Source organism: Pongo pygmaeus, chromosome 16 (genome assembly GCF_028885625.2).
Source record: "Pongo pygmaeus isolate AG05252 chromosome 16, NHGRI_mPonPyg2-v2.0_pri, whole genome shotgun sequence".
NCBI classification, from domain to species: Eukaryota; Metazoa; Chordata; class Mammalia; order Primates; family Hominidae; genus Pongo; species Pongo pygmaeus.
In genome coordinates this window covers 57,800,838-57,825,068 of record NC_072389.2, presented here as the reverse complement: position 1 = coordinate 57,825,068, position 24,231 = coordinate 57,800,838, and the positions used below count along the sequence as shown (strand labels likewise).

General features: G+C 38.7%; 1 protein-coding gene across 7 annotated transcripts; it reads left to right on the top strand.

The window, feature by feature from the left end:
- Positions 1-1,669: 1,669 nt before the first annotated feature.
- Positions 1,670-23,986, top strand: ARPP19 (cAMP regulated phosphoprotein 19). 7 transcript variants are annotated; one of them, XM_054452455.2, is made up of 6 exons: positions 1,670-1,832; positions 1,933-2,038; positions 2,273-2,327; positions 6,942-6,998; positions 13,950-14,072; positions 19,115-23,986. In XM_054452455.2, exons 3-6 carry the CDS (start codon positions 2,283-2,285, stop codon positions 19,283-19,285), a joined length of 396 nt encoding a protein of 131 aa, XP_054308430.1. In that variant the 5' UTR covers positions 1,670-1,832; positions 1,933-2,038; positions 2,273-2,282; the 3' UTR covers positions 19,286-23,986. The 7 variants fall into 7 exon arrangements, with proteins under 7 accessions (XP_054308430.1, XP_054308431.1, XP_054308433.1 ...); XM_054452456.2 differs by having other exon boundaries at positions 1,725-1,832; positions 1,933-2,042; XM_054452458.2 differs by lacking the exon at positions 6,942-6,998 and having other exon boundaries at positions 1,750-1,832.
- Positions 23,987-24,231: the final 245 nt, after the last annotated feature.

Sequence of the window (24,231 nt, the reverse complement as noted above, 5' to 3'; positions counted from 1 at the left end):
GGAGATCAAGAGAAGGGAGTTTTGACAAACAGGGTGCTGGGGACCAGTGTGCAGTTTCACACATTAAGGTTCATAATGATGCAGAGTGGTGTTAGTTGGGAAAGAATGGCTTTCCAAACAGGTCCTCATAGTGCAGCGTTGCCCATGGTGAATTCTCCATTTGACCAAAGTCTGCCCCCCAGAAATTCAAACTTCCTCTCCTGCGAGTGTCACTATCAGAAACAGATTCTTTTTATCCAAGGTCACATAACCAATTTTTTTAAAAAAAAGGCCAGGTGTGGTGGCTCACTCCTATAATCCCAGCACTTTGGGAGGCCGAGGTGGGTGGATCACTTGAGGCCGGGAGTTCGAGACCAGCCTGGACAACATGGCAAAAGCCTGCCTCTACTAAAAATACAAAAAATTATCAGGGTGTGGTGGCGGGAAACTGTAATCCCAGCTACTTGGGAGGCTGAGGCAGCAGAATTGCTTGAACCCAGGAAGCGGAGGTTGCAGTGAGCCGAGATTGCGCCATCACACTCCAGCCTGGGTGACAGAGTTGAGACTCTGTCTCAAAAAGAAAAACAAAAAAAAAATTTTTTTTCTTTTTGTAAAGACAGAGATTTGCCATGTTGGCCAGGCTGGTCTCGAACTCCTGAGTTCAAGCGATTTGCCTGCCTTGGCCTCCCAAAGTGCTGGGATTACGAGTGAGCCACTGTGCCCAGCCACAGCCAATTTTCTTGAGGCTGAGTTTCATCATTAAGTGTACGTCTATCAGATTTTAACCCAAGTTCACAAATGGGACATATACTAGAATGTCAGTCAATTTATAAATAAAAATACAACTGTTAAATGCTCCAGTGGCCTAACTAGTGCACTCTTCTTCCTCTCTGCAGTTCTGCTTAAGGGAAAGGCAAATTTTCAGTATGTTACTTTGTGAGTATAGAAGGAGAACAAATATGTCATGGATCTTACAGTTTCTCAGCTAGCCCAGCGTGAGACATTCTTAAGGGATATCTCTGTCAAACAGTTGGCCTGTTGAACCCTTTTATTTTCAATACTTCCTTGGCTGACAAACGCCTTCCTTCGTTTCTCCAAAAGGAGTGCAATACTAACTCTTTTTGTTTTTCTAGTTGCAATTCCAGTGCAATTCTTCCTGTCTGAGATTCTACATCCTGGTTGAGTTTCGATGGTTTCCAAATTCCTTATCCAGGCATTTAGGGTTTTTCGATTGCTCCCCTGCCCCCAGAAATGCATTCATTTTCTGTGGCTTTTTACTAGTTTAACTCTTAGAGGGCAATCTTATTTCCAAGTTTCTGAAGGACACTTTGTTGGAAGCAACAAACATTGCCAGTAACTATTCAGATATCAAGTAGAATGAGGATTCAGTAAGAAGCCGCAGGACTTGGCAAATAAAAGGGTCATTGGGGGAGCTCAATGCTAGCAGTTTCGGTAAGCTTGTGGGAGTGGACCCCCTGGGAGTGGACAAATGAATCTGAATTCCTTCGTTAGATATCTAGGAAGTGCTGGACCCTCAGAGTAAAATATAAGTAATTACAGACGAGATCCCTGCCCTGGTGCGGCTTATCTGAGAAGGAAAGGTGACCTAAAGTCACGACAATTGTCTAATGATACAGTTCGTGTTGTTGAGGAACTGTACATGGCTGTGACAGCCTTTAAGAGGTGGCTCTGGCCTAGTGTAGAGGTTTAGGAAGGAAAGATTCTGAGGCAGAGACGTAGGACTGGAGATGTGAAGGCGTGGCAGAGTGGAGCAAAGAGCTTTGGCGTGCCCAAAAGACAGCCTGTGTGGCTACAGAGCGGAGAGCGAGGAGAACAGAACTAGGCGAGGCTGGGTAAGTGGAAAGAGTAAAATAAAGCTCCTAGAACGAGGGAGCCAGAGTGGACAGGAAAGGGCGGGGAGAGGCGGTTGCACTTAGAAACTACAATTCCCAGGAAGCATTCGGCAGCCACAAACGGATGTGAGGTGAGGCGGGAGCGGCGACCTTTGAAGGAAAAAAGGAAGTGTTTGGACGACAGCGAGCGGGAGAAGCGGAGTCAAGTAGGTAGGGGCGCGGTGCGGGAGAGGCAGGCGGGCTCCGGCGTGCGAGAGCCTTGGCCAGCGGAGCGTTTCGCGGCTCCGTGTCGTCATAAGGCGGCGGCCATTTTCGCGGGCGGAGGCGCCCCGGCGGGCCCTGGGAGAGCTGGGCCGGGCGGCGGGCGGGCCTAAGGCGGCGGCGGCCGGGTGGCCTCGGCCACCCGCTAATCGCATCTTTTCCCGGCGTCTCGTCTGCAGAGGGAGCACTATGTCTGCGGAAGTCCCCGAGGCAGCCTCCGCGGAGGAGCAGAAGGTGAGCGCGCGGGGCGTGAGCCCTGGGCCCTGCCCAAGGCCGGGTCTGGCGGGCGGCCTGCTCCCGCCAGGCGGAGGGGCGCGCCCGAGATGCGGGGCCGAGGCGCATGAGGCCGAGGCTCCTGCGCCCCACCTTTGGCTTCCCGCCGTCGCTGGCTGGTGCGCCGACGAATTGGGAGTTCCAACGTGCCCCGCGTTTACTCCGAATCGTGCCTTTTGTAACACCTCCGTGGGTCGCGGTGTTCCTCAGTCACTTACATTTCCGCAAGAGCCCAGGACGCAGTCTTTGGGCGTAGAGCCTAAGTTTTTCTGTGAGCCTCAATTTGGTTAGGAAGTTTTATTTTTCCTTTGAAGAACTCTCCAACTATACTTGTATTGTAAGCGTGCGGTTCACTCCAAAGGCAGTGCCTCGTGTGCGGGCCGCGATGTGGGCCAGGATTGGCATTTCAGGGCCAACCCTTGTAACCATGGTCAGTGAGTAAAGTCCGGCCTTCAGTGTCTTCACCTGTAAAGGCCGAATGCTGGTGCTTGCCTCCCACGGCGGGGTGAGGCCTAGAGGAGGTGAGTCAGGTGTAGTGTGCAGCGCAGTCTGTGCTCAAAAAGGTTTCAGTCAATGGAACTCACATATGGTACTCGACTAAAAATCGAAAGGGTGGAATTTTAAAATTTTACTCACGAAATTAATCAGGGTTTTATTGGAAACAGGAATATTTTGTAAACGTCCTTGTGTCTTCCTGATGTAGGGGAATAGGCCAGGAGTGTCATTGTGGTTCAAATTATGAATATCAAGGCTTTATATTTATCTAGGCTGGTATTTGTCTCTCCCATTGTAATTATTTCCACCGCCCTGCCCTCCTAGGTAGGTGTGACTGGCCGAGAAGTGAGAAAGGGCCGAGGTGTCTTGTTTCCTAAATTGTTTATCAGCAATTTTTCTTACAAATCAGGTTCTGTCGCCGTTAAATACGATTTTGGTCTACTGCTTGACCTTCGTGCAGGTTTCTGCTTAATGTTGCACTTATGTCCTAATTAGGTTGGGAATTGGATTAGTGTTCCAAGCGTATTCCATATGTTCTTAAAACCGTGTTAACTTTTCTTGAGTTGGGTGCCTCTGTTAGGATGTTAAAGTAATTGAAAAACAAGAAAATAACATATAGATAAAAGTCCAAGTTACCACATTATTTGAGAATATCCAGTGAAAATAGATATATTTACACATTACCAAAAAAATGGATTTTGGGGGCAAAAATACAAATATTAAAGATTGCAATCTTAACAGTTTATTAAGTATCACCTGCTTATTGTAAAATGCTTATTGTGTTCATCATTGCTTGAAATTTAGGAACCCCAAAAAATAATAAGTCCCTATCTGTGGTGTTTTGCCTTAAACACTGACATCAAACAGCATTAACTTCTGGTGCACAGTAGTGTGCTATGTAATTTTCTTTGATAAGTTCTGTTAGTATGTTGCCAAAGTATGCAGTGTTGATTTCTAGAGTGTAAATACTTTTACTTTGAAAAGCCTAATGTATCTTTTAACAATATTAAGGGTAGCTTGAACGTTTTCTCTTATTGATTGTCGTCTACATTAAACATTTATTTAAGGTGCTTTGGTTTTAGCTGCTGTCATTAAAATCAACCAAAGTGTGTTAGGAATATAATGTTCCTTCTTAAATTGAGGATTGGCTGTAAATGCTAAGTGCCTGTGGCGTGGATAGTGTCCGTAACCATGAAGAAAATGTGCACAGTCACTTCTGTGTTCCTGTGGGCCAAATCACCTGTTTCTTCTATTTGGAAGATCAGTTCGATGACCTAAAAAATTAAGTTATTGTCTGTGTACCCAATTGACCTTCCACTTAAAGCCAAAGTATTCAGCTAAAAATACCTTTATAGGTTACTCGTAGGTTGCCTGTTGCCTCTAAAGAATTAAGGTAGATAGCTGGGCCTTGCGTGGAGTAAAAGCTAAGTCACTTTCTCTATCTTGAGTGGTGTGTGCACCCTTGGTAGGAGAAGAAATCCAGATAGATTCCTATCTTGTATTAGGATACAATTAAATTATGTACAAACATAAAAAATAAGTATAAACTCTTATCTCTTAACTTGTATACCACTCTAAGACTAAAACAGCCAGGCGTGGTGGCTCTTGCCTATGATTCTGGCACTTTGGGAGGCTGAGGCAGGAGGATTGCTTGAGGCCAGGAGTTTGAGACCAGCCTGGTCAACATGGTACGATTCTGTCTCTACAAAAAATAACAATAAAAATAAAAAATAGCCAGGTGTGGTGGCATGCCTGTAGGCCTGTAGTCCCAGCTACTCGGGAGGCTGAGGTGGAAGGATCACTTGAGACCAGGAGTTCAAGGCTACAGTGAGCTACTTTTAAAATATTTTTAAAAAATTTAAAAGGCCTGTGCTGTGGCTCACAGCTGTAATCCCAGCACTTTGGGAGGTCATGGCGAGTGGATCACTTGAGGCCAGGAGTTGAAGACCAGCCTGGCCAACACGGTGAAACCCTGTCTTTACTAAAAGTACAAAAACTAGCCAGGCATGGTGGCCCACACCTATAATCCCAGCTACTCGGAAGACTGAGGAATAAGAATTGCTTGAACCCAGGAGGCAGAGGTTGCAGTGAGCTGAGATCATACCACTGTACTCCAGCCCGGGCAACAGAACAAGATTCTGTGTCAAAAAATAAATAAATAAAGTAAAATTTGGCCGGGCACGGTGGCTCACATCTGTAATCCCAGCACTTTGGGAGGCTGAGGCTGGCAGATCACGAGGTCAGGAGTTCAATACCAGCCTGGCCAATATGGGGAAACCCCGTCTCTACTAAAAAATACAAAAATTATCCGGGTGTGTTGGCACGCACCTGTAGTTCCAGCTACTCAGGAGGCTGAGGCAGGAGAATCTCTTGAACCTGGGAGGCGGAGGTTGCAGTTAGCCGAGATCGTGCCACTGCGCTCCAGCCTGGGCAACAGAGTGAGACTGCATCTCAAAAAATAAAATAAAATTTAAACTAAAACAGATTAAATACAACAAAGCCAGTCTAAATTTTTGATTGTGTGCTTGGTATTTTGCTGAAACTAAATTTCCAGTGTATTTGGAATATGGCAGCAATTGTTAAAAGTTGAGGGAGTTTTTGAGTTTGTCAAGTAAACACTCCCCCAGGCCATGTGGTGGCTCAGTTCCCCTTTTAAGAGTAAACTATGAGGTCGCTAAGTTTCCAGAGTCATAGATACAATCACATTTTAAGTTCAGCTCCATTCTTTTCTCATTTTCTTGGACAGTTGGAGTAACCTGCTGAGTCTTTGTCAAAGCAAGCTCAGAGGCAGAACCCACATAGCACTACTTAGATGCAACGTGGTGATTCATATTCCCCAGAATGTGCTTATATTTGCCTTTGAGATAACCACTGAAGTGAAAACAAAACATTTAAGTTTTGAGCACAGATCTCATGAATCTATCAACAATAAGCTAAGGCATGTGTACTAGTCCTGGAGGGGAGAAGAGGCAAGTGGGAACTTAAAACATAATTCTGGCCCTGCAAGGTGGCTCTTGCCTGTAATCCCAGCACTTTGGGAGGCCAAAGTGGGAAGATGGCTTGAGGCCAGGAGTTTGAGACCAGCCTGGGCAACATAGCAAAACCCCATCTCTAAAATATAATAATAAATCTACACCTGTAGTCCCACCTACTCCAGAGGCTGAGGGGAGGATCACTTGACATCCAGGAGGTCAAAACCACAGTGAGCTTTGATGGCACCACAGTGAACTTTGATGGCGCCACTGGGTGACCGAGGGAGACCCTGTCTCAAAAAAAAAAAAAAAAGGTTGGTAATTTTAATTGCACTGTGAGCAGCTTGTGCTCAGGGACCCTGGTTTATACATCTGTTCTCTCACAGCACTCAACATTGTGCTTGACATTATTTACAAAATGGTTGAATGGATTTTCCTCAGAACTTTTCTATTAAAACCTTTGCCAAAGTACTATTTCAAAACAAATGACAATGCTGGTACCACAGAGAAGAATAGACCATGGTAAGATGAAAACCTCAGCTTAGAACCACTTAAGAACTCTTGAACGAAACTACAGTGATGTGTGTATATATTTTTTCGTTTGTGTTGTGGCCTTGATTTTTTTTTTTTTAAGATCTCAATAGCAAGTTTTCTAGAGGTTATAAGACTCACCAAACTAATATGTCTTGGAAAGGATACCTACAGGAAAGCTGTCAATGAAATTATTTGTCAGGTAAAAGATACAGGTTGGTGCCTTTATGAGTCGTAGAAGAGGAAAAGAACCTTTATCTAAATTATTTTAATATATCAACCATAAAGAGATATAAAATGTTTTCTCATGCTTCCAGTATCTTAAAAATAGGAGTTCATATTGGTATTTTCAGGGGCTCTTTTGACACAACTTTTGGTTACCTAAAGGCTCAAGAATGTTTTTGTTATGTTTGAGGCAGGGTCTTACTCTGTCACCCAGGCTGGGGTGCAATGGCACAATGATAGCATATTGCAGCCTTGAACTTCTGGGCTCACCTAGCCTCCCACCTCAGCCTCCGAGTAGCTGGGACTGCAGGTGTGAGCCACCACCTCATCCATGTTTTCTATTTCTATTCAGAGTGAACACAACATGCTCCCTTGGTCTCTGCAACCATCGATCCCTAACAGCCTAGAGGTAAACCTCAGAAAAGTTTTTCAATGTTTCTCTTAGCCGTCTTAGCAGTTTGCGATACAACAGTTTGTTAGGGTTGCTTCTTTTGTTTGTGCAAGACTTTAATACTTAACTTCTAATCCTGAAGCTGTGTTTACTATAACATAAAATATTAAAGATGAGCTGATGGTGAAACCCTCAAGTGTGGAGAAAGTTTCATAGCTTTATAGCTTTATGGAAACAAGTACATTGTATTTTTTCATTCAGATGAATGAACTTTTATTGAACATTCATTAAATGCTAGGCAGTAGGCAAACAAGGACTTAATAGAATGACAACGGTAATTTTCCATAGAGCTTGATACAGTATTGATACCTTCCTGGCAGTATCCCAAAGGATTTGTTGGCTTTCATTAATCCTTTCTAGTTATTCGTCAATCAGTGCATCAGTGAACATATTGCTGAGCAGATGGAGGAGAATTTGCTTAGAGTGGTCAGATTTTTATTGCTGATGTTGCTGTATAACTCTCTTCTGCGGAAGGCTGAAAAGTGGTATCAGTCATTGAGACATAATTGTGCTCAGTGTATAATAGACTACAAAATAATCCTTAGTTATTTGAGTGTCCTTTTTACGTGTATATATTTCTAACTTATACCCCACCTATTCACAGAAAGGATTTCTGATGTATTTCAGTTGTATAAGTCACAAAAATGCACATGCCAAGACAATAACTATTACTAAAAATACTGTTCTTAAGATTTTTGTTTTTGTTTTTTGGATACATCGTATACATGTATCTGTGTGTAAACATGTATCTGTGTTACCATATCCTGGGGTTCGTTTCCCAACTTGTAGCCAATAGCCAAAAGTTAAGAATTCTGCCTTCTCTGGACCCTATTATCAATTTAGAAGCTACTTACCTAAGTAAATCCATTTGCATTACAGCATCTATTTTTAAAATGTAGTAAAATTGCTGTGTAACACAAAGGCTTCTTGGAGAATGAAACTTCAAAACCAGATTTGAATCTTAAAAAATACTTCTTCACGGTGGCTCACACCTGTAATCCCAGCACTTTGGGAGGCAGAGGCAGATGGATCAGGAGGTCAGGAGTTCAAGACCAGCATGGGCAAGATGGTGAAACCCCGTCTGTACTAAAAATACAAAAATTAGCCAGGCGCGGTGATGGGCACCTGTAATCCCAGCTACTCGGGAGGCTGAGGCAGGAGAATCACTTGAACCCAGCGTGGGGAGGGGTGGAGGTTGCGGTGAGCCGAGATCGTGCCACCACACTCCAGCCTGGGCGACAGAGTGAGACTCTGTCTCAAAAAAAAAAAAAAACAAACAAACTTCTTAAGCTTGCCATCCCCACCCCCTTTGTTGGCCCTTTCTATTGTATCTTTTTCATTAATTTCTGCTTTTTATTTCTCTGTTTTCTTTGGGCTCCTTTCTTTGTCTAACTTCTTAAATTGGATGCATCGCTCATTGAGATTTAGCTTTCTTCTCTGATATAAGCCCTTGAGAGATACTTGCTATATCCGACAAGTTTTGGTATGTGTAGGGTTTTGTTTGTTTGTTTTTAAAGAAACAGGGTCTCACCCTGTCTCCCAGGGTAGGCTTAAGTGACCCTCCCACCTCAGCCTCCCAAGCAGCCAGGACTACAGGCATATAAGCATCTACCACGACACCTACCTAATTTTTAAATTTTTTTTGTAAAGGCCAGGGTCTTACTGTGTTGCCCAAGTAGGTCTAGAACTCCTATTTTTTTAAATACTCATGCTTTCTTTTTTAACCAGGAATTATTTAGAAGTATGTTTTTATTTTCTAAATATTAGAGATTTATAATTTTTTTGTTGTTACTTTAATGAATTGCAGTCATAGATGGTGGTCTGGAAGAAAATAGTTAAGATTTGCTTTATGGCCTAGTATTAGTCAATTTTTCCATTTGTGCTTGTGGAAGACTATGCATTCCCTAATTATTAGATGTAAAATGAAAATCAAGTATCTTAACTACTTTATCTTTTATAGCTATCAATAATTGAGGAAGGTGTGTTGAATTCCATAGTAGTGGACTTGCCAGTTGCTCCCTATAGTTCTGTCAATTTTTGCTTTATATATTTTCATGCCATTTTATTAGTGGCACAGTCCAGCACAGTGGCTCACGCCTGCAGTCCCAACACTTTGGGAGGCCAAGGCAGGAGGATTGCTTGAGGCCAGGAGTTCTAGACCAGCCTGGGCAACATAGGAAGACCATGTATCTTAATAAAAAAAAAAAAAAAAGTAGGTGCACTGCACTAGCTGTTTTGGTAAGGATTTGCCTGGTATGTTACCACCACCATCCACCCTCAGTCTTTTTACTTTCAACCTATGTCCTTGTGTTTAGATTTTTTTAAATGTGTACTCCACAAGTGGCTAGGTTTTTTTTTTTCCTTAATTCAGCTACTGGATTTAAATGGACAGTCTGTTGCTTCAGTATGGTTATTGTGGTTATTAACATATTGGGATTTGTTTCTCCTTACCTTTGGCTTCTTTTTGGTATTTAAAATTTTTTTTATTTTTCTTCCTTTCTTGCTCTCCCCAACACTCCTTTTTATTTCTGCTATTTAATTGGTTCCCTTTGAAATTTTTCATGCATTCTTAACTAAACAAGATGTAAAAATTAAGATTATAAACCTTTTCTAAATTATACAGGCCTGTAGAACACTTAAACTAAAAATATGGTACTGTTATATAGTATTTTTTTCTTTTTTAACTCCACATGATAAAGATATTAAAATTACAATATTGACTTGTTATCAGTATATGTGTATGTGTATACCAATTTTCTTTGTTTAGTAATAGCCATTCCTGTCCTTTATCCCTTACATCCTAACCTATTTAACCCAAAGTTTGATTAGTTTATGATTTAATCTTTCTGTGATTCTTTTTGGAAAAAATAAACAAATAACTATTTGCTTATCTCCCCTTTGTTTTCATTCTAGCTTAAGTAAATGTTTAGGAATTCCCTTGAGGTCCAGAAACATGGAGTCACATCAAATTGTGTTCTGTTTTGCATTTTTGAACATGACTATGGAAAAATCGCTTATTTTACCTGCTTTTATCAGTGTCCTGTTGGGAGACAGGAGCAGAAACCACTTTGCATGTTTTAAAAAGGAAGGAATATGATTTTTAGGGAATAAGGTTACAAATTATTAGAAGGAATAGAGGAACAAAAGGGAGGAAGATGGTGTTTCCAGAGGTAAGGATTACAGAAAGGCTTTGACCCTGCAAGGATGAGTACTGTTCAGAGTCCACCATCGTCTGCCTCCCTTGTCGTGTAGCTGCTACTAGAGCCCCTGTTTATCTGCTATATGTCCCTCTGTAGGAGCTCACAGGGGCGACTGCTGTCTGCTGTTGGTGGTGGCATCACCAGGAGCAGAATGGATTTTGTCTCTCATGCCTTTTAATCTGGCATAGATGCCGTTGACAGAACCTAATAAGAACTCAGTAACTGTCAGAATATTAATGCATGTCCAAGCACTTGAACTAACTTATCATTAAGGTCCTAGAACTGCCTACCTCTGTAGAATGTTTATGTAGGATTCATGAAAAGTATTGTGGAAGTCTTAATGGTGTTTACCACATTTAAAAATCTAGATTAGGTCATCTTTTCCCCCTTTTTGTGTTAAATCCGACTGAAATTCTGAATCCAGTTAGGAAGTTGCAGCTAGCAGGGGCTTTCAATTGTGCTATGTATTTGGCAAGAAAGTTCAAGAATTGGCTTGTTTTTTTCTAAGACATGTTATAAATTCGTTCTAAATATAAATGACATTTGCAGCTCATAGATGCTGTTTTGCCCAAAACATTTTTTAATTTAATTAAACATGCTTAATATGATATGTCAATGTATTCCTTATTAAGAAAACAAGGGAATGCGGCTGGGCCCAGTGGCTCATGCCTGTGATCCAGCACTGGAAGGCTGAGGCAGGCAGATGACCTGGGGTCAGGAGTTCGAGACCAGCCTGGCCAACATGGCGGAAAAAAAAAAAAAAAAAGAAAAAGAAAATAAGGGAATGCCAGGATTGTGTACAAGGTATTTTCCTTTATATATCAAATGGAGGAAACCTGCAGAAACACTGAAAACTAGAGTAAGTTGCTACCTGCATACAATTTTCCTTTAAAAATTTTTAAGGAATTCAGGGAACTATTAGACTTGGAGAACTATTTCAAATCAAAGGAAGAAGTGGAGAGCTCTCACTTCCTAAGCTCAAGAAAGCTAAATTTTTATTGGAAATGTAGGACTCCAGTAACACCCTTAATTTGAAGGTGCAGGGACTAAAGGGTGACAGTTAGCTTGGGATCTTTTCAGCCAATATTATTTGAAGCCAGCTGTGCAGGGAAACCCAAGAGTAGGCCTCTCCTCCCACATCCACTTCTAAACTGCAGCACTGAAAACACCCTTGGGCTGCAGTAGATATCTGCAATGAGGGCTGAGCCACAGCGAAGCTATGCAGTGACTCAGCCCGCCTTCCTACATTAAACTTGATAATCTTACATTTATGTTTATTTCTCTGGCTTTGGTGATGAATATGGTGTAGTCATATCTTACATGGGTTTAGGTTCTAATGTTAGTAAGGGGAAAAAATCACATATAGCTAAAATCACCCTTGACAAAATTCTAGAGAAGGCATAATCATATTGGAGACTGCCCTATCAATTCTGAGTAGAGCAGGTAGTCACTTTTTATGTCCAGCGTTTGAACAGATGGCTAGATGGCTAGGGTGATTCTTAAGTTGAGTGCTAGCTGAGGTAATAGGCTTGTGTTGTATGGGCTGAGATTTTAAATACTGCAATGATAAACAGCATGTTGATGTACTTATGCTCTGCAAGATACCCAACGAGAGACTAACGTGGGAATGGCAGGTTTGCATCACATACCTCACACTTTACCTCTCTGGAGCATACCCTTCTTGAATGGAATGACTGGTAGACTCACCACTACTATTTAAATTCTCTATTTCTGGCTAAGTGCACATAACTGAATGTCGTGCATGTCAAGTGAATGAATGATGTGGCCACTGTAAAGAGATAACATAAATGGATGAATCTGCAACATAAAAAGAGGCTCCACAGAAAACAGTATTTGACAGCAGCAGCTTTTTTCTCAAAATTCTCCAAGACTGAAAATGAGAAGATCTAACAACAAATGAAGAAGCAGTTCAGGATGAAATACTGATAATATATAAAGTGAATGAAGCTGATTATAAAACATGTATGAGAGCTGGACGTGGTGGTGCATGCCTATAATCCCAGCACATTGGGAGGCTGAGATGAGAGGATAGCTTTGAGGCCAGGAGTTCAAGACCAGCCTGGGCAATATAGCCTGACCTGTAATTTTTTCCCCCCCGTGGGTACAAAGGGAAGGGAAACAGGATTTTCATCTCTCTTTTTTTTTTAATTTATGAATATAATTTTGAGTGAAATATATGCCAAAATTTTATGAAGTTTTTTTTCTTTCAGTGCTTAGATAAATGGTTTGCTTGCTATATAAGAACATAGGTTTGACATTTATGGATTTAACATTCCTGCTTTGACTATTCCTAAGTAACCTGGAAGGCTCAAGATAGGCAGAGGTATGTGATTTTGCTGATTTAATGTGCAGAAATGAGTCCATTACTTAGAAAATGTGCCTTGCCAGCTGCCCGGTTTATCTATCTCAGGACAACTTTTTCTCTTTCTCTTTTTCTTTCCTTTTTTTTTTTTTTCTGTTTTGTTTTGAGACAAGGTCTCGCTGTCACCCAGGCTAGAGTGCAGTGGTGTGATCATGACTCACTGCAGCCTCAACCTCCCGGGCGTAAGCAGTCATTTTGCCTCAGCCTTTTGAGTAGCTGGAACCACAGACATGTACCATCATGCCCGGCTAATTTTTAAACTTTTTTACAAAGATTGGGTTTTGTCCATATTGCCCAGGCTGGTCTCAAACTACTGGCTTCAAGCGATCTGCCCACAGCTCCCAAAGTGTTGGGATTACAGGAGTGAGCCACCGTGCCCAGCCTGTTTTTCTTGATTCATTCTTCTGCAGTACTTGCCATGAAGTAATACACACTCCTTCCCTATTAAATATAGCGCTTTGAAAGAAAGCAGACTAAATCAAGACTGTTGTTCAAAGTGAATAGACAGAAGAATTGATAGTTCTGTCAGGAAACAGGTTTTTGATATATTAAAGAATAGGATGTTTGACATGAACTGAGTTTGTAATTTTAAACATGGGGGAGAGTTAGGCAATGATATACATAGATGTGACGATTGACAAAAATGATGTTTCTCTTCTTTAAAAATATCAGGATGGGCCAGGCATGGTGGGTCATGCCTGTAATCCTATGACTTTGGGAGGTCAAGGCAGGATTGTTTGAGCCCAGGAGTTCAAGAACAGCCTAGGCAATATAGCAAGACCCCATCTCTATTATTTAAAATAATAAAAATATTAAAAATTTATTATAAAAAAAATCAGGATCATCTGTATTCAAGAAAAATGTACTCATAAGTAGGCTACTGTTAATTTCTAGTAAAGAATCTAACTTCAAATCATACATAATTTTAGATAAATAGAAAAAAATCCTGTATATTTTAACAGTATTAGGATGATTCTCTAAATATAGGCAAAGAACTGAAGAGTTCCATAGAAGGTGACTAACTATAAATGTATTATACATGACTGGAAAAGTAATGGCAAGCAAGACTTCAGAGCTGAGCTATCTTGATATTTTTATCCAGTGTGTGGGGTGTTACACATGCATCACAGCTATAATAGAGCTATCACATGGATCTTTTGAAAAACAAGATAGAGATGTTTTAAAGGCTTCTGGGTTTGATTTCTTAGTCAGATGCTGTGGTACTTGGCATTTAACAACTAGAATTCAGAATCCAGATTTTTAAAGGTGAATTATTTTAAATAACTGAGTTGTAATAGAGAAGTAATTTATTTGAAATTATTTTAGGAAATGGAAGATAAAGTGACTAGTCCAGAGAAAGCAGAAGAAGCAAAATTAAAAGCAAGATATCCTCATCTGGGACAAAAGCCTGGAGGTTCAGATTTCTTAAGGAAACGGTTGCAGAAAGGGGTAAGTTCTCATGGGTAATTTCCAAATACTTAAGCCCTACAAACTCAGTATGCTGACAGATTGTGAAATGAATATCTGTGCGTATAGCGTTGTACTTTATCAGGTATGTACATATGTGTATATGTATCTGTAATGGGTTTTTCCAATATTTTGCAGTTTATAAATAAGCATTATGAGAATCTACAACTCTTCAGCATTTTTAATAATAAACTATTTAAAGCATGTAGAAATAGTGCAGATATAACAGAACCCATATACCCCTTCCCAGATTTAATGTTTATATTTTGCCATGTTGATTTCAGTTTTATCTTTCTTAAGAAAGAAAATGTTGTAGATACTGTTGAAACCCACCCTATATGTAAATATGAGCCCTTTCCCTTATCTCTCCAAAAGCAGCCACTATCCAGAAGCTGGTGTTTATCCTTCTGCCCATATTTTGAAACTTCCATATTTTTTGCAGGTGATTCCCACACAACATTCAAAAGCTTAAAATACTTACTTGGATGAAATGATCACTTAATAAAAGCACAGCTATCTTCTTTATGTAATATGTTTCACAGTCACATTTACTCTTAATACAATTTAAACATTTTCATTTTCATAGTTCAAATTACCGAAGATATTATTTTCAAATTCTTGCCATGTTTTGTGAGGTAGATACCATTATTTCTCAATAATGAGATTGAGATAATGCTGGCCTGTTTGTTCCCTAAGTATTGTCCTGTGACCCCTTCCTTTGCCATAAAAAATTAGAGAGTTCCATCTTCAGCTTAAGCATATTCAAATTATTTACTCTACAGGGAAGGATGAAATATTACTTACGGAAGAGAATTGTTGAATGAGATGCTAAATCATGTTTCTCCTTAAATACATGCATATACTGATATCAGCTCCTTGCTTAAAACACATGTCTTTGTGTGTATTAGCTCTAGTTACATATGGATTGTTTTAAAGTGGCAAAAAATAGAATGGTATTTTTAATCTTACATGAAAGAATAATATTCACAGCTTTGAAATAGTAGGATGATGGAATAATTACACCAAATTTATGAAGATGTAAAACTCCTGTACCATGAAATAAATAATCAAGTAGGGAAGTTATTACAAAAATGATAGTTAATGTCTAAAATACATACAGAAACTTTTAAATATACGAAAGGGAACTTTTAAGTATACAAGAAAAACACTTAAGGTGCTCCTGGATAAAGGATTTTAACAGGAAATATAATAAACAAAAATGTTTAAATATTATAGACATCAATGAAATGCAAATTACATCATAGTATTTATATAACTAAATAGCAAAAATGTTTAAAATAATACCTATTGCTAAGGTTGAAGTTGAATGAAACTAATATGCTCTTTGTTGTGTTTAAACATTAAAAATTATTACTCATTTCGCAACAGGGTATGGATTAAGGTTTATAAAAATGTTCTTCAAATCAATAATCTCTTATTAATTAATCTAAGGGTACAATTCAGTACAAGGAAAAGGTCTTCCAAGTTGGAAGATCCTCCTTATAGCTTATAACTATAATTAGTAGCAGCACCACTATTCAACAGCAGAGAAATGATTAAATAAATTGAAGTAAGTCAATAAAATAGTATTATGTGGTTATTTTAGAACACAAAGATCATAATATAGGGGATAAATAGAAGAAGTAGAATGACAACTGTGTTTTTAGTTATGAGATAAATTATTTAATCTTTGGCTATTAAATTATTTTGATTTGATTATTGTTTAGGAAATGTTTTCTTTGCTAATCTCCAGCATAACCTTGGCTAATAGGCTTTCTTCTAATATTGGGGCAATTGTCATTGTAATTTTTCTCTAGCTTGAACTATTTATTTTTAAGTATCTTCAAGTCAGATTTCATATACATTGTATCTTGGAGTTGGTGTTGTAGATATATAGTTGAGAATGAAGAAAATGCCACTGAATCAAGGAATAAGTAGATAGAATTTGAGAAGTGAGCTCTTTAATGATTCTGTATTTTAACAGAATGTCAGTGAATACTTTATTTTATATGAAGTTTTGATTTTTTTAAAACTCTGGATCACAGGTTCTGAGTTTTAATTTTCCTCTATCACCAGTTAGCAAACTTGACAAGTTACCTTAGCATCTTTAAGTAGCTTCTTAATTTGAGAAGGTTTGATTAGATATTATGATTATTATAATAGGTCTCTTCCTGTGTTATACTCATTAATGTTATTATGAGGTTAATGTTATTATTAGGCTTTTAACAATATGACCATGTACACATGACTACATAGATTATCAGAGCTGGGAGGGATATCAAGAAGCTGTGTGGCCTGTTTTTACATTTTTTATTTCTTTTTGCTTTTTGTTTTGTTTTGTTTTTTCATATTTGTAGGGGTTGTGAAGTCCCAAGAAAACAGAGAATCCAGTTGTAAGAAACATGGCTTTAAAGTTGAACATTACCACTTTAGGTGATCACTTAGTGTCAGTGTAGTTGTAAATGCTGATGTAAGTATGGCCCATAAATTTGGGTGAGAGGAGGCTTTTATAAGATTGTCATCTAGGTCATAATTAATTTTTAAATATTTTCATTATAGACTTATGAAATTTAGAGATTGTTAAAGACATATCATCATCATTGTTATCTGTGGATCCCAATTTGATAAACATTAATTTAGTTCACTTCTCTATCTTAAAGCATTAGCTTCTTTCTCTGACATCTTTGTTGTATTATTGTCTTTGCTGAATCTCTGCCTTTTGCAGTAACCTTTTCCTTTTTAGGGCAATTCTAATTGTGAAGCATTGATTTTAGTTTTATCTCTAGCCACACTAAATTTAATTCCTTTTCCCCAAGCAGAGTAGCCTAATCTACAGTTAACTGAGACCCCCTTGTGATGAACTTTTGCTTACTATAAAATTACTTACATTAGAAACTGGGTTTATTACATTGGGGGAAAATCTGCCTAAAATTTACATGTGTGTTAAATTTCTCAGTATGTGCTTCTGATAAAATAAGAAATTTGGCAGGCTGCTTTGTTCTCCTCTAGAGGCTACAAAATTCAGAAATAGCTTTTTAATATAATACAGTGCATCACAATTCTGAGGTTTTTCTGTCTGCTCATTTTAAAACATACAGAAGTGAAGCTGCAGAAAGCTTTAGATGGGCCTGTTCCAGGGTTCCTTGTTACTGTTCTGTATGATACATATACAGTAATACATTAAAGCAGTTTCTATCTTTAGGCCTTCGGGCCATAGACCAGGTCTGGCTTATCAAAAAGTGGTGGAGGAAAGCAGCCAATGAGACTTTTTCCTCAGGCCACTCAATAGTGTTATACTAAGCTGTGAGTTCCTAACTATTTTGTTTTATCACATGAAGTATCCCTGAAGATATTAGCGTAAGATTCCATAAATATATGTTTTCTTCCCCTTCACCCTTTGTCCAAGCCCTTGTTTCATACCTGGATTATTTCCTTTGCCAACCCAAGACTGAGATTAGAGTCCCCTTCTTTGAGCACCGTATAGCACTGTGTGTACTTAAGGCAATATTGTAATTGTTGATTTACTTGACTATAGTCCCATCTTTGTATCTGACTCCAGCTCTCACATAGTGCCTCACATATAGCAGGCACTCAGTAAAGGTGGGTTCAGCATGATAGGTGTAAGTTAGAACCCAGGCAAATTTATGTTTTCACTCTGGAAGTCAAGTAGGTTAGTTGCATTAAGGTTGATGTTTAGCTCTCATCACAATTTGCATGTTAGTGGTAAAGGGCAGCCAAAAAAAGTAGTAGTCATACTTCATGTCTCTCTGTGAAAAATGGAGGCGGTGTGGCGTAGGGATATGCATTTTAAGTAATAATTTCTAGTGAGTTTATTTCTTTCATTACTCTAGTATTTGTATTTTTACCTTAATTTTTGGTAAACTGCCCTAGTTCAAATAAGTATGATTTAAATTCTTGCAGAAACACTTGTTCTAAATGACAGAATACCAGGAACTATAAATAATAGTTTAAATAACTATAATTATGGGTGGGTTTGGTTTTTTTGTTTCTGAGACAGAGTCTTGCTCTGTCGCCCAGGCTGGAGTGCAGTGGCACAATCTCAGCTCTCTGCAACCTCTTGAACCCCAGGTTCAAGCGATTCTCATGTCTCAGCCTCCAGGGTAGCTGGGATTATACAGGCACCTGCCACCACAACCGACTAATTTTTGTATTTTTAGTAGAGGCGGGGTTTCACAATATTGGCCATGTTGGTTTCAAACTCCTGATCTCTGACCTCAAGTGATCCACCCAACTCGGCCTCCCAAAGTGCTGGGATTACAGGCATGAGCCACCATGCCCAGCCAAATTATGTGTTTTATTTATAAAATAATTTAAGCAAGTGTTTCACCTGGTTGTTCCATTAGTAAATGAAAGGTTTTTATTTCACTGAGTCTGGGACTTCCCAAATAGCTTAATATTATATTAGTCTTGATGGTTCTTTATTATAGAACCAGAATGGTTCAAGAAAGCCTGAAGGCAGGTTCTTTTTTTTTTTTTTTTTTTTTTTTTTTTTTTTTTTTTTTTTTTTTTGAGACAGTCTCACTCTGTTGCCCAGGCTGGAGTGCAGTGGGGCAGTCTTGGCTCACTGCAGCCTCCACCTCCCAGGTTCACATGACTCTTAAGCCTCAACCTCTGGAGTAGCTGGAGTTATAGGTGGAGTAGCTGGAGTTATAGGTGTACGCCACCACACCCAGCTAATTTTTGTTTTTGTTTTTGTTTTTAGTAGAGACAGGGTTTCGCCATATTGGCCAGGCTGGTCTGGAACTCGTGACCTTAAGTGGTTCGCCTGCCTTGGCCTCCCAAAGTGTTGGGATTTCAAGAATGAGCCACTGTGCCCAGTCTGAAGGGGGACTTGTCAGCTGTTGACTTATGCTGGAACTCAGTACAGAGACTATTTCATCTAATTAATATTCCTGTTTAAATTTTTTTAGACCAACCTTATACTGACAGTATGGGGTTGCATCGACATCTTAAATCAGTAATTGCTAAGCTCTAATCTGAATTTTTTTTGTTTTTACTTATAGCAAAAATATTTTGATTCTGGGGATTACAACATGGCTAAAGCAAAAATGAAGAACAAGCAACTTCCTACTGCAGCTCCAGATAAGACGGAGGTCACTGGTGACCACATTCCCACTCCGCAGGACCTTCCTCAACGGAAACCATCCCTTGTTGCTAGCAAGCTGGCTGGCTGATTAAAAGGCTGAACTGCATGAATCTGCTAAATCTCATTATTTCTCCTTAATATGTTACTTATCTACTTTTTATTTCCTTTCATTCACTAGTCATTTGAGACTGACAGCTTTGCAGGTAGCAGTAGTGTGTGCTGCTATTGTGGAATATACATGTATAGAGTTTTTGATTAGTTTAACAGTGCACTGGTGAAGAGGACATGTTAGCGCAACATAAGTAAACTACTTGAAAATAATTGTATATATTACCTAACTCCTAGTGTAGTACTGGTTCTAACAAGTAACAAGCAAGTTTTAAAATTTTAATGTTTTGGCTTTCATTACTTCATCTTAATTATAGCTTTGTATGTTACTCTTATTTAATATAATCTCTATTGTATTGATTTCTTCTGTACTTACCTTTTGGATTTTGTAAAACAGAAGTTTAAGACCACAAGTTAGAAGAAAGGTCACATATTTCAAACACAAGTAGATGGGGCTCTGAAAGATTTGTATCTCTGTGCTTGAACTTGAATGGCCTTAAACCTGTTTCAGCTTTAACAGTAGAATTTTACTTGGGCAATATTTGCCCATTCTGGTGTAACTTATGTGACTCTAGTGCTTAACAGCTGCCGTTGAAGCTAATATTCAGTTCTGTAGAGTTAGAATACCTTTTGTTGTTGAAGATGTGAATGAAGTATGCATGTGCATTGACTGTTGAATTCACTTTTGTGCCATTTTTGTAAATACAGTAGTTTTGCACAACCTCTCACAAATGTCTGTATTAATTTCACATACTTAAAAAGTAGATAATGTGCCAACCAGAAGCACAAGAGTTCCTACACAAAACTCTGTAAATCATTATAGCTTTTGTATAATAAGAGTAGTTTACAATCTCGGGCTTATAGAATACCAAACTGAAATCTTAGTTCAATCTGCCATAGACTTAAGCTTTTCATTTGTTACTAATATCCATGACATTCAGTGGCCTTGTGCAAATACGATATGTTGCTGAGGCATATCTTTTGTCCTATGCAGAACCTTTCATTTTGATTTTTATGAAAGTTGCAATTCATGTAATTTATATAAACTTTTTAAATGTAGAAACTTTTTACTTCCACACTCAATTTTGGAGACCCTAGAGTAAAAGGCTTCAATACTCTGCATTCTATGCCCCCTGCCACCTGCTTTTTTTTCCCCTTTGTTCTTTGACTCAAATGGTATTGACCTGTTTGTTGTATATGGAAGCATAGGTGTCTATATCCTTAGTCTTTTATATAACACAATAATGGCGTTTTCCTTCTAATTTCTCAGTTGTTAACCTCTCTCTCTTTTTTTTTTAGGATAGGGCCTTGCTCTGTCACCTGAGCTCTAGTGCAGTAGTGCAATCATAGCTCACTGCAACCTTACTCCTAGGCTCAAGTTAACTATTCTTGATCCTTTATTATTACTAATATTCTACAATTGTTTAAATAAAAGGAACTTTATAATGAAACGGTTTGGAATACTGGCTGAAGAACCTATGTCAAGATGAGCTGAATTTTGGTAAATTATTTTAGGAATTATGACAAGCTAATTGAATTAGACTTGTGACAATGAGAGTAATTTACATGACAGGTAAAACTCCTATTAAAAATGTTTAGATGTTTGCTTCTGTAGATGTCACTTTAGTAAAATACCAATTTAGTTTTACTTGTGGCTTATCTAGTTAGTAAGAACTTAACAGACTTTACTGGGACAAGTTTACTGCTCTTGTAGGAGCTCCTCTCACAAGTAGTTGTAATGCTGTAGCATGATACTCAGGATCAGTGGCTTGAGATGTTAGTATTTTTCTCTTCATCTTTGACTTGCAGAGAGCCTCCCCTTTTTGGATCCAGGCATCTTTTCTGAATCCTGGTTCCATCAGTATGCCTGCTCTCCTGTGACCCCAAATCATAGTCAATGGTGCCTCGAACATAGCACCTTAAGTTAAAGGCTGCCTAGTGCTCTGAGGAAAGCTTGCTGATTATCTTCCTGATCTACTCACCCCAAAAGGCAGAAAAGCAACAGTCACTCCTGTGGTCATTTGTAATGTAAAGATCAGTTACATATATATTTGTAATGAGAGCAAGTATATACTCATTATAGAATCAATTTAAGAAGTTTAAAATGCCCCAGAGTAGAATTCTGTATCTAGTCTTTTGGTTTTTTTCATGAATATTTGCAAGTAATTACCATTAAATTCACACATGAAAGATTAATCTGAAAGATCAGAGAGACCATGTTATTCCTGACCACGATAGAACTGCTCCTGTGGTTTGGGACAAGTAATAAAACAACTGCTTGAGTTTTTTGTAAAATACACAATTAATATTTGACCTACCTCAAAACGTATTGAGGATCTGTGAAATGCTAAGTGCCCAAAATAAAATATTGCTGATTGTCTTTTTATTAAAATTAAATTTCCTCATTAAGCCAGCCTGCCTTCTGTAAGTCACAGTGCTTAAATCTCAGGATTTTTCATTAGGAGAGACCTGTCGTTAAGGATTTGTAGGTATAATTGCTTAGCCTCCATTATTGGTGCTTGGGATAGAGAGGTTTTAGATTTTTCTGGTTTTTTTTTTTGTTGTTGTTCTGCCTCAAAGTTCAGTTTATTGAAGACATGTGTAAGCTATTGGATCATCACTTGAATCAAGATTTTGACTAGTGAGCTTAATTGTCCATTTCTTACAATTTCAAAGTTACAGTCTCAGAAATGGCTAATTTTAATAACTATCCTATCATAAATTAATGTTGGAATAAACTGAAGTTGTTGATAAATACTTCATGAAAACTAAAGTCTGAAATAAATTACTTGTTTTATGTCCAATAGCTACTACATTTGATAGAACAGTTTTCAGGAACATTTCATTCTTGAACGCAGCATCTGACATGGTTCTCAGCAAGTTGGAATAGTAAGGATTATTGGGTTGTTTTGATGAGTGGAAGCAGCATGTTTGTAGCATAGAAGTTATTCAATAATCTTGTGCTGATGACCTAAAAATGTGTCTTAACTGTTCATCAAGGAAAGCCCAGTGAAGCCTTTACTTGTTACTACTTCAACAGTTGGAATTAGTTGCTCTTTTTACTTGATGAAACAAGACTATACCTCTGAATATTTATGGATACTTTTTACTAAATCAGGCTTGTGTTCTTAATCCAAATTAGTAAAGTTTTATGGAAGCTGAAATGTAATACAGTAGTCTCCCCTTATCTGCAAGAGATACATTCCAAGACCCCTAGTGGATGTCTGAAACCTCAGATAAGTGCTGAACCCTTTATCGACTATGTTTTTTCAGTCTGACAACCAAGGCGGCTACTAAGCGACTAAGGGGCAGGTAGTATACAGTGTGGATAAGCAGGACAAAGGGGTGATTCACATCCCAGGCAGGACAGAGCAGGAGATCATGAGATTTCATCACTCAGGATGGCTTGTGATTTATTTTATTTTATTCTTTTTTTTTTTGAGATGGAGTCTCACTCTGTTGCCCAGGCTGGAGTGCAGTGGTGCGATCTTGGCTCACTGCAACCTCTGCCTCCTGGGTTCAAGCAGTTCTCCTGCCTCAGCCTCCCAAGTAGCTGGGATTACAGGCGCCCGCTACCATGCCCAGCCAATTTTTGTATTTTTAGTAGAGACAGGGTTTCACCATGTTGGCCAGGCTGATCTCAAACTCCTGACCTCAGGTGATCCACTCGTCTCGGCCTCCCAAAGTGCTAGGATTATAGGCATGTGCCACCATGCCCGGCCGGCTTATGATTTAAAACATGAATTGTTTATTTCTGGAATTTTCCACATAATATTTTTGGACCAAGGTTGCCTCGGGTAACAAACTACAGAAAGTGAAATTGCAGATAAAGGGGATTACTGCTCCTGTGCTCTAAAATAGGTGTTTGGGTGATCGGAAGCAGGTAGCCAACCAATGGGAAGAGCACTTCTGAGTGATAACTAAAGCAGTTTCTTTGGTGGCCTTTACACATTCTCCAATGTTCAAGCATATTTTCCACTTTCCATTTTCTCTTTCACCTCATTTTGCCTCTCCATCCCCCATCCCTGCTTATTTCTTAAGCCCATCGATGGCACTCATTAAATTGTGTTTAGGGCTAATGAATCATTGTTCCTTAGTATCGTTTTCAATATGCCACAATTTAGGACACATTTAAAATTTTCTAAAACAGTATCCTAATCAATATTGACTAATTTGAGCCACATTCTCAACTCTAACTCAGCACACACTGCCAGTCTTCCCCAATATCTGTCTCCTCTCAATTCACCACCACACCTTATAAAATTGGAATCAAAGATATCTCACTCTGTCATTGTTAATCTAAGAATAAAAACACTGACTTGAATACGGTTTTACTAAGTTTCAACTAGGTAGGCCTCTAGGTATTCTGTAGATCACTGGTGGTCTTGATAGCCATTAATATATGTTTGTATTATGTTATTTTTCAACTAAATCGCAGTTGGAAAAAAACATTTAATATTATGCCCTTGGATCTGTTACTGCATCACTAGCACTTGTGATGCAATAGAACACTTTGCCTGTACTGAAAGGGCCAAGAGTAAATGCCTTGTTTTGTTTTTTTGTTTTGTTTTGTTTTGCTTTTTGTTAAAACATGTCTATAGAGTTGGCAGTTAATGCTGAATTTGTCAAATACCCCTTCCAAAATTATACTTGTATTTAAAAAATAAATGGATCTACCTAATTTCTATTGATTTAATTTGCAGTTTTGTCTTATTAAAGTGGTATGTTTTTCAGTGTATTTTTTCTGAAGTTGATCTCTTTACATTTCAGCTATTACTGTATGCAGAAAGAAATTGACTTGTAATCTTCAATTTTTTTTTTTTTTTTTTTGCATTTGTAAAGGCTTTGTACTTAAGGTAGGGTTAAATGTTTGCAGATTGTGAGTCTTTTTAATCTTATTTGTGAAACATTACAGAGGAGGGGCTT